General features: G+C 43.5%; 1 protein-coding gene across 1 annotated transcript in view; it reads left to right on the top strand.

Moving 5' to 3' along the window:
• The window catches only part of LOC139578569 (sec1 family domain-containing protein 2-like), a 164,827-nt gene that overhangs the window by 142,585 nt on the left and 6,051 nt on the right, over positions 1–16,191 (top strand). Inside the window, exons 6-7 of the mRNA XM_071406357.1 lie at positions 7,651–7,796; positions 13,565–13,699. Coding sequence (XP_071262458.1) covers positions 7,651–7,796; positions 13,565–13,699 — 281 coding nt within the window. The remainder of the gene's footprint in view (positions 1–7,650; positions 7,797–13,564; positions 13,700–16,191) is intronic.

The raw sequence follows: 16,191 nt of genomic DNA, 5'->3' as shown, positions 1-16,191 counted from the left end.
GCAGTGAATTTCAAACAAAGATTCAACCACAAAGACCAGAGAGGTTTTCCAATGCCTCGCAAAGAAGGGAACCTATTGGTAGATGAGTAACATTTTTTAAAAAGCAGACATTGAATATATCTTTGAGCATGGTGAAGTTATTAATTACACTTTTCATGGTGTATCAATACTCCCAGTCACTACAAAGATACAGGTGTCCTTCCTAACTCAGTTGCCGGACAGGAAGGAACCCGCTCAGGGATTTCACCATGAGGCCATTGTTGACTTTAAAACAGTTAGAGTTTAATGGCTATAATAGGAGAACTGAGGATGGATCAACAACATTGTAGTTACTCCACAATACTAACCTAAATGACAGAGTGAAAAGAAGAAAGCCTGTACAGAATAAAAATATTGAAAAAAATTGACCCTGTTTGCAAAAGGCCCTAAAGTAAAACTGCAAAAACTGAAATGACCTTTATGTCCTGAATATAAAGTGTTATGTTTGTGGCAAATCCAACACGGCACATCACTGAGTACCACACATTCATATTTTCAAGCATGGTGGTGGCTGCATCATGTTATGGGTATGCTTATCATCAGCAAGGATTAGAGAGTTGTTGTTTTTTAATGATAAAAATAAACGCAATAGAGCTAATCACAGGAAAAATCCTAGAGGAAAACCTGGTTCAGTCTGCTTTCCAACAGACACTAGGAGACAAATTCACCTTTCAGCAGGAAAGTAACCTAAAACACAAGGGCAAATTTACACTGAAGTTGCTTACCAAAATGATATTGAATGTTTCTGAGTGGTCTAGTTACAGTTTTGACTTAAATCGGCTTGAAAATCTATGGCAAGACTTGAAAATGGCTGTCTAGCAGTGATCAACAACCAATTTGACAGAGCTTGAAGAATTCTAAAAATAATAATGGGCAAATATTGTAAAATCCATTTGTGCAAAGCTCTTAGAGACTTACCAAGAAAGACTCACAGCTGTAATCACTGCCAAAGGTGATTCTAACATCTATTGACTTGGGAATACTTATGTAAATACGATATTTCTGTATTTAATTTTCAATACATTTGCAAACATTTCTAAAAACATGTTTTCACTTTGTTTTCTACACACAATACCCCATACTGACAATCTATTTAATCAATTTTGAATACAGGCTGTAACGCAGCAAAATGTTGAATCAGTCAAGGTGTATGAATACTTTCTGAAGGCACTGTATGTCCTTCCTTAGATAAAACCATTGGCAGAAACTTTAACCGAACATTCAATTCAATTCAACCTCAGTAGATGGACTAACATCATAGTTGCTTTACCCGTCAGAATATCTATTGTCAAAATGAATATTGCGACGGCTGAATTTCTGTAGTTCAATGCTTCCCTTGTCTCCCCCTTCTGCCTATTGGAATAAAATCCATAGTCCGGTTTCAAACTGTATTTGGCAAGGTAAGCGATCTCGGAGAAAATGAAAAAAACGTACAAAGAAGGAAAGACTTAGGAGGACTATTCATAGCTAACTTTAAATTGTATTTCCAGCCACTAGCATTTCGTCCCATCCTAAATTGGTTTAGACATGATTCTTCCACCCCTGGCTGAGTATAGAGAGAATGGTGTTGCCTATTGCCCTGAAAGACGTGGTCTCTACTGATATATCCCTTCAACAATGTAAATTATGCGTCGGTCCTATTATTGCTCACACAATCTTTATTTGGTGCAAAATTGACAAATGTAACTGGGATTTAAAATGACATGCCCATACACTCCAATATTTCACAATAATGCCTTGCTATTTGGAGGGTGGCCTTTTGCATCCTCCCAATGGTCCAAATGGGGAATCCCTACCCTTGCCCATATCATGGACAGTAAGGGTTTGAGAAAATTCCAAGATTTGAAAGATACATACACATTACCAGGCAACTCCTTTTTTCTATATTTACAACTTAACCCAGCTATTCTGGCCTATGGAGTCCCTTGGGAAACCAAACAGCCAAACCATCCAATGATGGGATTTATAAATAAATGATCTGGGTTCCTGAAGGACTGATCTCTATAATATATATTTTTTTACACTTTTGGAAAGCTCATATTCTGAGCTAGCCATTATAAAAGTATGGCCCACAGATCTAAGAGAATCTGAACAACCTTCTAAGTGGAACAGACTGTATTTACACCAAGGAAACGTTTTAGGATTAAATTGGCCCCAACTACCAACTGTTCACTGTGTTCCCTAAATCAGGTAGGAACTTTCCTTCATGTGACGTGGGCGTGCCCTGCAGTTAAATGCTTCTGGGAAAAAGTTACAAAATTTATCAGAGACAATTACTGCTGGCAGGCAGCACTGCCACGAAAAATATGTTGGCTCTTAGATGGCAATCACCTCACTCTCTCCCAATTCGCCAGTGGATACAGTTACTATTAGAAGGTATAACTTTATAATTATCGACAGTCAGAATGAATGGTACCAGTCAAGAAACAATTGAGGCCTGGACAAATATACTTGACTCTGTTTATTTGTATGTGTTTTTTCTTTTTTGCAATCTATAAAGCCCAAACGTACAAACAAAATATATACTGTATACAGTATAGAAAATGTTTACTGGGAATCAAAATGGCATGCCCATTCTCCAATATTTCAAAATGCCTTGCGATCTGGAATGCGGACTTTTGCACCCCCCCCAATGGTCCAAATGTGTAATCCATACCCTTACCGATATCATGGACAGTAATGGTTTGAGAACATCATGTTTTGTACACTGAGTGGTTCTAAATTAACAGTTGTTTAGTAGTTTGAAAATGCTCTTTCCGTGACATAGACTAACCAGGTGAATCTAGGTGAAATCTATGATCTCTTATTGATGTCACTTGTTAAATCCACTTCAATCAGTGTAGATGAAAGGGAGGAGACATGTTGTGGGCTGTTGGATGGAGACATGTTGTGGGGATGGGGTAGGTGGGTGGTTGGATGGATGGAGACATGTTGATGGAATGGGGTGGGAGGTTGGATGGAGACATGATGGGGTGGGTTGTTGGATGGGTGGAGACATGTTGGGGGATGGGGTGGGTTGTTGGATGGATGGAGACATGTTGGGGGATGGGTGTATGGTTGGATGGATGGATGGAGACATGTTGGGGGATGGGTGTATGGTTGGATGGATGGATGGAGACATGTTGGGGGATGGGTGTATGGTTGGATGGATGGATGGAGACATGTTGGGGGATGGGGTGGGTGGTTGGTTGGATGGATGGAGACATGTTGGGGGATGGGGTGGGTGGTTGGTTGGATGGGTGGAGACATGTTGGGGAATGGGGTGGGTTGTTGGATGGGTGGAGACATGTTGGGGGATGGGGTGGGTGGTTGGTTGGATGGGTGGAGACATGTTGGGGAATGGGGTGGGTGGTTGGATGGATGGATGGAGACATGTTGGGGGATGGGTGTATGGTTGGATGGATGGATGGAGACATGTTGAGGAATGGGGTGGGTGGTTGGATGGATGGAGACATGTTGGGGGATGGGTGTATGGTTGGATGGATGGATGGATGGATGGATATATAGATGTTGGGGGTTGGGTGGTGGGAGGTTGGATGGAGACATGTTGGGGGAATGGGGTGGGAGGTTGGATGGAGACATGTTGGGGGAATGGGGTGGGAGGATGGATGGAGACATGTTGGGGGAATGGGGTGGGAGGTTGGATGGAGACATGTTGGGGGAATGGGGTGGGAGGTTGGATGGAGACATGTTGGGGGAATGGGGTGGGAGGTTGGATGGAGACATGTTGGGGGAATGGGTGTATGGTTGGATGGAGACATGTTGGGGGATGGGTGTATGGTTGGATGGATGGATGGATGGATGGATGGATGGATATATAGATGTTGGGGGTTGGGTGGTGGGAGGTTGGATGGAGACATGTTGGGGGATGGGTGTATGGTTGGATGGAGACATGTTGGGGGATGGGTGTATGGATATATAGATGTTGGGGGTTGGGTGGTGGGAGGTTGGATGGAGACATGTTGGGGGAATGGGGTGGGAGGTTGGATGGAGACATGTTGGGGGAATGGGGTGGGAGGTTGGATGGAGACATGTTGGGGGAATGGGGTGGGAGGTTGGATGGAGACATGTTGGGGGAATGGGGTGGGAGGTTGGATGGAGACATGTTGGGGGAATGGGGTGGGAGGTTGGATGGAGACATGTTGGGGGAATGGGGTGGGAGGTTGGATGGAGACATGTTGGGGGAATGGGGTGGGAGGTTGGATGGAGACATGTTGGGGGAATGGGGTGGGAGGTTGGATGGAGACATGTTGGGGGAATGGGGTGGGAGGTTGGATTGAGACATGTTGGGGGAATGGGGTGGGAGGTTGGATGGAGACATGTTGGGGGAATGGGGTGGGAGGATGGGGGTGGAGGCTAACTTATTTTCTTTACCAGCTACATTTATTGTTACTTTCTGGCTCTGTGGCATGATCATGGTGATCAATGCTTTGTGTTTGTGTACTTTATATGAATTTTTGTATTGTGCCCGTAGCCCCCCCCCCCCCCCCCCCCCAACAAGAAAACAACAAGATTAATAAAGATTTGGTCACAACAAAAAAACATTAATAAAAATACACTTTCATATGCATGATTATGCATGCATAAGTAACACATAATTGTACACGCACACACACACACACACACTAATGTTAGTGCTTAGTTGACCTGAGAGGCAGACAGCATAGCGTTCTGCCACGGACATTTCATTCCACCAAGCTGTTGTCAGAGAAGCAGCACCTGGGCCGGGTTGGGCTGCTTGGTGCCGTGGCGTGGGCTCCGTGGCAGTGGAATGATCAACATCTCAACCACAGACTGTGTCCTGTCCTGGCAGAGCCAGCAGCCAGCTCCAGCTCCAGACCTGCGGCACTGTGTGCTTTGGCAACCAGTCAACCAGCCCTCTCACGCTCCACACATGCTCCCTCCTCCCTCTCCCTCTCAAGCACTACATCCTCCCTCAACCCCCATCACAGTACCCTCACGATACACATGCTGACACCCTCACTATAGCAGAATGACATGGCTATGATGCATCCCCTGGGGTTGTCAGTGGGAGTTTATCTGAACTGTGAGTCAGGCGTTCTAACCATGTAGCTGGTTTGCATACGTTGGGGGGAGTTTATACTCGCTCGCACGCACACACACACACACACACACACACACACAGACACACACACACACAGACACACACACACACACACACACACACAGACACACACACACACACACACACACACTCACTCACTCACTCACTCACACTTTTTAAGTAGTTTTGCAAGATGCCTCTCCTGTGCAAGCCGTCTTCCATCCATGTTCTTGTTTTGGAAAGATAAAGCCCACATCTGACCCTCTTTCTCTTCACACTGCTGTCCATCTGATAGGAGAGCTGGGCTGTTTTCCTATGAGCTAACCCAGCCGACTGATGGGGAAGTGAAAGCCACAGAGCGAGACGCTTTACATTCCAATAGCGAGCAACTGCTATCAACACACCCACTAGGGCTAAATATGATATCAGCTCTATTTGGAGGAGAAGGACCTAACAATAACCATTATATAACACAGATGAAATCCTGACAGTCCTGGCAGTGAGTCAGGTCACTCTGTGTATATTATCTCTGTGTTGATGTTGGAGTGCATGTGGACATATCCCACTCCGAAATAGATCGGACCAAAATACAACTGGCCTGCGCTGTTGACTTAAATTACAGATCCTACAGACTTCAGAGGGCGTTATGGGCGAAATCATCCCAATGTTAAAGTCGGTTTATTCATACATGGGCATAAACTCCAGTTCAGTTTTGTTTGGCGAGCTTGAACCAAAGAGATTTCTTCTGGAAGAAGTTTTATGAATATTTAATGGCGAATGGAGATTTTTGCCTGTAGACACACTTGCACATAAACGGACACACACACACACACACACACACACACACACACACACACACACACACACACACACACACACACACACACACACACACACACACAATGTACTTATGTGCTTTCCCCCAAAGAGGGAAGGGGATATTAAATGTAGTTATGTAAGGTTAATTTAAGTGCTTTGCTTTTGTTTCATGGTTTGATAGAAAACCCAGTCAGAGCCTAGCTGTCTGGACATTCTTATCTAGCAAGAAAACAGGCAGCTCACTTAACCATCGAAAGTTGTGCAATCTGCATTAAGAAAAACAACAGAATGGCTTGGGCTGGTCTTCTCCAGATCACTGCAATGTACTGTTTTTAGCCAATTATCTTGTTCTGTACATTGGGTTTACTGGGTTTATATTGGTTTGCTCTCTGCTCTGAGCTCACAGGAAGTCAATTCACAGGGTTAATCTGTTGGTCAGTAGTTGTCTTCCTATTAGGGAGGAAACAGAAGCTTTGAGCCCTGGACTCAGAGAATGATGGGACAGTAGTAGAAAAGTATTCCTTTGATATGGAGGCTTTGTTGGGCTGAACTCTGACCTCTAGGCGAATAGTCTACACACGGTGCATTTGGGAAGTATTCAGACCCCTTGACTTTTAAAATGTTTTGTTATGTTACAGCCTTATTTTTATTACATTTTTTAAACTGGTTTTTGCTTTATCATTATGGAGTATTGTGTGTAGATTGATGAGGGAGAAAAAATTATTTAATTTACTTTAGACCAAAGGTTGTAATGTAACAAAATGTGGAAAAAGTCAAGGGGTCTGAATACTTTCCAAATGCACTGTATATAACTGTTCCATTAGGAGAAGAAAACCCCGGATGATCTTATGTAAGTGTACTGTTTGGCAGTAGACCTGATGCTGTCGTCTGCAGTATGTAGCAGTATTCATCCCAGGTGTTTGTCTCTCCGAGCAGTGTGGCTGTCTTCCTCATTTGGTTTCATGTTTGCTTTTGTATGTATTTTCTGTCTTAATACAACTGATCTTTTCATTAACCAATGGCAACCACATTCCATAGGGCAGCAGGTAGCCTAGCGCTTAAGAGCGTTGGGCCAGTAACTGAAAGATTACTGGTTCGCATCCCCAAGCCAACTAGGTGAAAAATCTGTCGAGCAAGGTACTTAACCCTAATTGCTCCTGTAAGTCGCTCTGGATACGAGCGTCTGTTAAATGACTAAAATGTTCATGTAAAATTCCTTAGCAGGGGGAGAGACGCAGGTGCAAGCGTTACCTACCCCTGCCCACCTAGCCAACGGCACCCTTTTGAAATGGGGCCACAGGGGGCTCCTGAGTCCCGCAGCAGTCTAAGGCACTGCATCTCAGTGCTAGAGTCATCACTACAGACCCTGGTTCGATTCCAAGCTGTATCACAACCGGCCGTGATTGGGAGTCCCATAGGGCGGCGCACAATTGGCCCAGCGTCGTCTGGGTTAGGGCCTGGCCGGCGTAGGCCGTCATTGTAAATAAGAATTTGTTCTTAACTGACTTGCCTCGTTAAATAAAGGTTAAGTAAAAATAAATAAACATGAGGTTCTCTGTGGTAAATAAAAGGCCTCTTGTACTCCTTCTCCAGGCTTTACTGCGGTAATCTAGTTCATTCATTAGAAACTAGAAAACGTGTTCTGTTTCTGTCCATCTCTGAGAGACATGCTTGATGACTAGAATTCTGCATGATAGTGTAAACTCTCTCTACCTCTCCCTCCCCAGGGTGTGGTAGTCCTGAGGAGCTGACTATGGAGAGGGCCCATACAGCAGTGGAGGGGGTGTTTGAGACCCTCAAAGAGTTGAGCCATGCCCGAGACCACCTCAAACAGTTCACCTCCGTCTACACAGCCAGCGATGGAGTACATCAGGTCAGTCAGTCGCACAACTACCCACAACTCAACAACGCCATCGGTGTTGGCGGTCGCCCTCACAGTCTAGGATTACATCAGACAGGCGTTCGGAGGTGACTGTGGAACCCAATCCCTCACTAACACACCTCATACGCCTCCACAGCATCCTCCAGAACACATTACTGTTGTATTTTCTAGTAGTGAGTTTCTGTCCACAATGTACAGAATGTGGGGCTATCTCCATTTGTCTATTCAGCTGTTCAACTATTCATTCATTTTCTGCCCATACATACATCACAGGAGGTTTGTGACACCTTAGTTGGGGAGGATGGTCTCATGGTAATGGCTGGAGCTGAATTTGTGGAATGGTACCAAATACATCAAACACATGGTTTCCAGGTGTTTGATGTCATTCCATTTGCATCGTTCTGGCCATTATTATGATCCGTCCTCCCCTCAGCAGCCTCCTGTGACACCGATAAAGTAGGTATCTCCACAGACTTAAGACAATTATTCTCCCTTTTCTTCTGCCCCCTTTTACACACACCCTTGTGGGAAATGACATTGCCGTCAGTCCATTAATTTACCTGAAGCCACCTCCGGTAAATTGCGTCAGAGCCACAGCCTTCTGAATGAGTCTCTCGCATCAGTGTCAGAGTGGCACATTGTCCCTGTATCTCTGTATCTTATGTAACACACAAACCGTCTTCCTCCTCTTCAGGGTGAGTTATTGTGTGTTTGGAGGAGGGCACTGCAGGCCGGCAGCCACACACACACTGTACCTGTGAATGATATATTCCATGATGTATATTGCACTCCCATCTGCTTTTAATACCTCTGACAGTACCTTCACACTTTATTTGGAATTGTCTTGATTTTACACTCACAAAGAGTTATATATTATAATGTTTCATTCAGGTTATTGAAAATTCGAACCCCCGTCTGGTTATCCGCATTCTAGGTCTCTGTGTTCTGCTGGCACCAAACAGTGCCAAAGCAAGGAAGGAGAGAGGCATTTTATCATGTTCTTTCTTTCAGACACTTTAGACTCGTGTTCTTTTCCTCAGCGTGGAAGAACACGATGTCAAGTCTAACCACTGCCAGTGCTCAGGTTTCTAAGTACATCGGCTTGAGTACCTGCCTGCATACACTCATATTCTCTCCCACTGTGCCACACTGAAGAACACACACACTCACACTCACGCTGGAGACAAAGGGCACATTGACCTAGACAGAGACAGATTTATGTGCGGATGTAGGACCTACCTGTTGTACACAATGACACGTAGTAATAATAGTTCAGTAGCTGGGTCAGAGTTACTCGTTTTCCTAAGTAATGGCACACTTCATAATAGGTCTCCACGGCTCTTTTTTGTTCCTGTCTGTCAATCTCTATGACTGTCAGACGCACTAAAGGAGTGTGACGTGTTTTAAACGGATTTTGGGGGCCGGGGCCTTCGGAGGCAGGCTGGGAACATTGTGTGACTTTGGCCTGACAGAAATGCACTTCTTGCACAGAACACATTGTCACCTAAGTTAGTTTTTTTTTTACTAAAGAGTGCATCATGTAGGCCGACGTAATTTTTTCATAAATATGTTGCGTAAGTCGTCATCTCAACAACAAAAAAATCTGTCAAATTAACCAGTACGGTATGTTATTCCCATTGTAACATGCGCACACTGGCGTGTAGTTTTTTTTGCACACATTCTGTCACGTGTGTCTATACGTATTAGTTTTACTGAATAGAGCAGGAATTATATTACTCTCATAACTGAACATCACAGTGCGCACACACACACCCCTACTGCTATACACACCTTTTCTATTCATATACTGTCCATACTGTCTATACACACCATATATATATATATATTTCTTTATATGTGTAGATATATATTTCTTTATTTTTCGCTAGATTAGCCCGGAGGGAGGTAGAAGGGTAGCATATGACTGGGATGGACGGCTTGAAGAGGACACATCAGTGATTTCATTACCGCTATCTTGTCCATCTCAAGGTAGAGGAGTGGGGAAGTGAAAAGGGAAACTAAATTGACCGCAACAGGGAGATAATTCCAAGAAGACCTATCAATTTAGTCTATCTGCGCACACACACACACACACGCACAACTCCCTTCTGAGAAGCGTAGAGAGGATATTGGTTTTGGTTTGAAGGTTAAGGTGGCATTGCTCGTCTCATATGAAATCCTATTTTTCTTCCATTGCTATAGTAACCACTCTCCCTGAGGAGTCTGACAAGACTCTTATTAATCCGGGGGCTAAACGAAGGTCCGTCTATTCGTCAGGAAGCGCTCAGCAAAATAACAAAGTGGGACTCCGGATCCTAGATCAACATTTAGTAGGCTGATTCAGCCTGAATTTAAAATAAAATACAAATACAAGGCATATCGTAACTCATATCAACTAATAAAACCAAATCATTCTAACCTTCATTATACGGTTGTTGATGGTGTGGGTGTTTTGCGTGGATGATCTGTTTATCCTCCTCTTTAGTAGGTGAGTCCCAGGGGGAATGAATATATATTAGTAACAGGGAAATTCAATTCAAATGTCATGGGAGGCCGGAGTGATGGGATGACTTAAGCTGAAGGTATTAAAGGACTGTTTTTGTCTTGTTGGTGGACGGGGAGATGAATGAATTGGTTTGTTTGTTTCATTTGAACGCGTAGGCCAATGTGTGTTTCTCTCTCTCTCTCTGTCTCTCTCTCTGTCTCTCTCTCTGTCTGTCTGTCTGTCTCTCTCTCTCTCTCTCTCTCTCTCTCTCTCTCTCTCTCTCTCTCTCTCTCTCTCTCTGTCTCTCCCTCTCTCCCTCTCTCTCTCTCTCTCTCTCTCTCTCTCCCCCCCCCCCCTCTCTCTCTCTCCCTCTCTCTCTCTCTCTCTCTCTCTCTCTCTCCCCCTCTCTCTCTCTCTCTCTCTCCCCCTCTCTCTCTGATTAATCTCGCTGATTAATCGGTATGAACTTTGTCGGGTGTGAGGGGGCCATGTCTGAGGGGCAGAAGGAGGTGTGTACCTGGGTATTACTGTGTCATACCTGAGTCAAGCAGAGGAGGATGGAGCCCTTTGCTCTGTGTTGACACTGGTTGCTGTGTGTGTTGTTGTGTTTGTGTGCATACGTGTGTGCAGCCCCTTACCAAAAGTAGATAACCTACCTGTTCTGAAAGCCCTGCTATTCAGAGTATTCTCATAAAGCCCTGCTATTCAGAGTATTCTCATAAAGCCCTGCTATTCAGAGTATTCTCATAAAGCTCTGCTATTCAGAGTATTCTCATAAAGCCCTGCTATTCAGAGTATTCTCATAAAGCCCTGCTATTCAGAGTATTCTCATAAAGCCCTGCTATTCAGAGTATTCTCATAAAGCTCTGCTATTCAGAGTATTCTCCTAAAGCCCTGCTATTCAGAGTATTCTCATAAAGCCCTGCTATTCAGAGTATTCTCATAAAGCCCTGCTATTCAGAGTATTCTCATAAAGCCCTGCTATTCAGAGTATTCTCATAAAGCCCTGCTATTCAGAGTATTCTCATAAAGCCCTGCTATTCAGAGTATTCTCATAAAGCTCTGCTATTCAGAGTATTCTCATAAAGCCCTGCTATTCAGAGTATTCTCATAAAGCCCTGCTATTCAGAGTATTCTCATAAAGCCCTGCTATTCAGAGTATTCTCATAAAGCTCTGCTATTCAGAGTATTCTCATAAAGCTCTGCTATTCAGAGTATTCTCCTAAAGCCCTGCTATTCAGAGTATTCTCATAAAGCCCTGCTATTCAGAGTATTCTCATAAAGCTCTGCTATTCAGAGTATTCTCATAAAGCCCTGCTATTCAGAGTATTCTCATAAAGCCCTGCTATTCAGAGTATTCTCATAAAGCCCTGCTATTCAGAGTATTCTCATAAAGCCCTGCTATTCAGAGTATTCTCATAAAGCCCTGCTATTCAGAGTATTCTCATAAAGCCCTGCTATTCAGAGTATTCTCATAAAGCTCTGCCACACTTTGGGGCTGCATTGTTCACTTGGGGAACTTCTCTCACATAAAAAACTCCATCTTGAATCCTTGGTCTGGTTATCTTGTCATCTAAAACTGGGCAGCTTTATAGGCCTGGGTAGCTGGGCAGATTAAACCTTTATTCAATTAATTACGCTCTTTCTTCCTTGCACTCTCTCTCCCTTTCTCTCTTTTTCACTCATTCGCTCTTTCTTGTTTTTCCTCTCTCTTGTCTGTGTTTCTCTGAAAGCAATATTCTTGATTATTGTGTTTTATCAGGTGCAATATAGGGCTCAACACACACCACGCCGCGAGAGACACCACAGCACTGCATAAAGAGAGACCTAAGACGACAACATAGCATGACGATAACTGTATTCATGTAGGTCTTTTCAAAGTGCCCTCCTTCACTCCCAGGACTTTGGAGTTGAACTTTTGAACTGAATGCAGTAGCGTGTTGACGGGATAGAGTGCTCTTAGTGTGCAAGGATAGAATAAATGTAGAATAAATATATCTCTCGAAGGGCTATTAAATGAAGAAAGTCGAACTCTTCCCCTCCGAGTCGGGTTGATGAGCGTGTGTACATGTCTGCGACCTGCGCGTATGTGTGTGTGTGTGTGTTAAAAGGGCAGTGATGACGTGTGCAGCTTGGGAAATGTACACCTCCTGGGTGTGTATCTGTAGGGGCATGTTGTTCTACCAGGGTTAACCGGAATGCCCTGCCTGTAGCGGTTGGGTGTTTTGGTGGAGCAGGTTAGGTCATGTCGCATTGACTATTCAGCCATATTCACCTAGCGAACAGCCTAACAGCCTGCCTGGCTGACATGCCCGACTGTGCAATCAGTGTATGAGCCTCACAACACTCAACACAGTGCACTAATCAACAAGGTTATTCCAGACCAAAATCATCAGCGTACACACACACAAACACATAACACACAAACACTTGTCTTTAGCAATACCCACCACAACACACTGGTTCATAACTGAAAACAAGTTATTTGCATCCCGAGCAACAATGACCCTTTCATAAACAACTCAATACCATCATCTCATCTGCATGGACCATCCTAAATTCAATGAGAGGCCTGCCTTAAAGAGGTGAGGGGTTTATAAATCTCCTTCATAGTTAATCACATCACAGAGTCTCTCATCCGTCCAGTAATGATGTGCATAAACCCTGGATGGCTGACAGGGGGCGCTGTATTGAAGCCGCCGTGCAGCCATCTTGGTTTCTCCTTCATTGTTTTTTTTGTGACAAGTATATTCTATTACAGACACCTTAATTAATTATTTTAAATGAAGTTCAACTTTTTTTTACTAATATTACTGTCCCCACCTCAACAAAGAAATACAAAAATACACTTGATTTTGTCCTTGAAACATTTTATTGAAATACTGTAGAATGCCCTTACTGGGGAGTACCAATATGGCGGCCGGTGGCTTCAAATCTTCTAATTGGCCAATACGTAGCATTAGCAATCCAGGGTTTCTATATACTGTACATCATTGGTCACACCACTGATGAGGGTTCTTCACACACAAACCCTCTTTCTTTATTCTAACAACCCAGACAGACACAACTCACAGATACCTAACTAGCACAAAGACCTAATACACAGTACCACTCAATTTACAACCCCATCCACTTTGTTGTCAATATGTCATAACTCACAAGGAAAAAGCAACAGGACTGGGAACAGGCTTTTAATCGCCAGCCGCTAACTAGTGATGTATGTGTACTATGCTTTGACTGGCCCTGTTCCTCTGTGTTCCTGTGTGTTCTCCAGGCGACGTACCGTCCGTTCCTCAGACAGGTTCTGGAGGAGATCTTCCACCCAGACAGACCTGAGTGTCCCGACATAGAACACATGTCTGGAGGCCTCACCGACCTGCTCAAGACTGGCTTCAGTATGTTTATGAAGGTGAGAGACTGGACCAACACACATATACACACACACACACACACACGTGAGAGGTCTAGTTATGAAAGGGTCATATTTGGCTGAGATGTGTTGGATATGGAGATTGGGCCAGAGGTTTATGTAGATTTGGCACAGGGGATATGGAGATTTGGGCTTGTGGGTAAGGTATATACACTACAGACTCCTTTCCGCCAGCAGTCTGACTTCGCCACATCTGGTATTAGTTAGACTGGCCTGCATAGAGAATTAGACTGGTTGTGTAACATGGCCTGGTTTCACAGAAATGAAGACCCAAACAGACAGGCAACAAGAAAGTCCATACCATCAAAGTAACTTTCTCTGAACCATACAATCTCTATAGTCATCCTATACACACCCTCCATCCAGTAAAACATGAATATAAAACTCACCGACCATGCCATAAAACTACTTTTCTATAAGACCTCTGTTACAGTATAAGCTTTAACAATAAAAACAGTATAAGCTTTAACAATAAAACACATGCAGTGTACACCCTCTAGTCTAGAGAGAACATAATGTGCTTTCACTGTGTGCATGTGTAGATGTACTCTAGATGAAGGTGGGTATGTGCTGCGTGTTTGATCGCAGAGTTTTCGTGATGTCTTGTTTAGACAGACTGTGAGTCGTACAGACTCCCTGGCTCCTTCTCAGCCCCCCGCCGCTGTAAACCTCATGCCACTCTGATTCAGTCTGCCGGAGACAATGTCTGTCAGCAGCACGCTTTTAACTCACGCAAACAGGGAGTATGTGTTAATGTGTTTGAGTGAGTGTATGGAGAAGTGTTATCTTTTGTCTTCACAGTAGTTTGTGTGGCTGGCTTCAGCAGCCGCACTTTAAATCATGTACAACTTATTTCTGACTTACTTTTCCACTCAACAAAAAAAAACTGCAGTTTTGACCACTTTCCCCAACAACTTGGACAAAAACATGGAGGAGAAATCTTAGTCTGTTTCCCTGCTACTCAAATCTGACATCAGGACAGAAATAACTTTGACCAATCAAGACGTGCAGCTGTTTTAGTAACCGCATCTACCTTTCCTCTCAACTTTTTGAAGCAACTACCATTTCACCACTTTCCCAACAACTTGGACAAAAACATAGGACATATGAAGTCTTAGTCAACTTCTCTGCTTTTCCAATCTGAAATCAGAACAGAGGATCTGAACCAATCAAGAAGTACAGCTGTTTTAGTAACTGCATCCACTGCTTTCATTAAGCTTCATTCCCGCTGTTGAATGAACTGCCATGGAACCTCCCGAAATGTCTCAATTTAAAACAGGTTGTTTGGATCCTGGATACTGATTGGACAAGCAGCATTCCAAGCCATGCTGTATTCACAGACACAGGCCTGCTAACAGTTCCACCTGCATTATCGCTGCGCCTCTATAAGAATATCATCATTTTTACACTGCTGTCTGAATCATCTGTTGTATTTCTCTCAACTCGCACACATTTCCCCTTCCAGCCTGGCATTTAGTTTGGTGCAGCGGAGGTTAATATAAGCCTAGGTGTCTGCCTCTCCGACCTCGGAAACAATGTACTGTACCATAGAGAACAAACGGTGTCCAGACCGAAAAAAAAGTTCAAACAAATGAAAATTTAGCTAATTTACTGTCACTCAAGGTGCAATATTTGACGTGACTGAGTTAGCTGAAGTTGGCAACATCAGCACCACGTGTGTAATTTCGTAGTTTTGATGTCTTCACTATTATTCTACAATGTAGAAAATAGTAAACAAATAAAGAAAAACCCTTAAGTGAGTAGGTGTGTGCAAACTTTTGACTTGTACTGGATATGTGACCAATAAAATGTGATTTGATTTAAATTGAATCGAGCATCTGACCAATTGCGCAAGACTTTAGTTCTGGTTTAACCAAGATTACTTATTGCTTAATTATAGCACTGTGGGAGCACATTCTAAGAATGAGACAATTAGTAAACAATGTGACTTTTGACACAAATCAGCTACTTTGACCACTTTCCCAACAAGTTAGACAAAAACGTAGAGGGTATGAAATCTTAGTCTACTTCTCTGCTATTCAAACCTGAAATCAGGGAGAAAATGGGGTATACCACCCTGGTCCATACCACCCTGAACAGGCCTGATCTCGGTAGCTAAGCATCGTCGGGCCTGGTTAGTACTTGGATGGAGGTCCACCTGGTAAGTGCTGTAAGTGCTGTGCTCAAGTGCTGTAAGCTAAAAAAATATCTTGATATTTTAAAATATATATCATCTGAAATCAGAACAGAAATATCTTCTACCAATCGAAGATAGTACAAAATGTAAAGCATGACTGGTTCGCTTAACTAAAACAAACAGGGCCCGACTCCAATTATTTGTGTATATTTGTTTTGGGGGGTTTTGTAACTCAGTCAGGGTCTCAACTTACAATTGAGAGTTAGAATAGTAGAATACACGAGGTGCAAATTTGGTTTTGCATCAGCAGTTTCTCTCATGAACAGTGAATGTA

The sequence above is a fragment of the Salvelinus alpinus genome, chromosome 6 (genome assembly GCF_045679555.1).
Source record: "Salvelinus alpinus chromosome 6, SLU_Salpinus.1, whole genome shotgun sequence".
Classification (NCBI taxonomy): Eukaryota; Metazoa; Chordata; class Actinopteri; order Salmoniformes; family Salmonidae; genus Salvelinus; species Salvelinus alpinus.
Note: the sequence above shows the minus strand (reverse complement) of the source record. Positions and strands in the feature narration are given on the sequence as shown.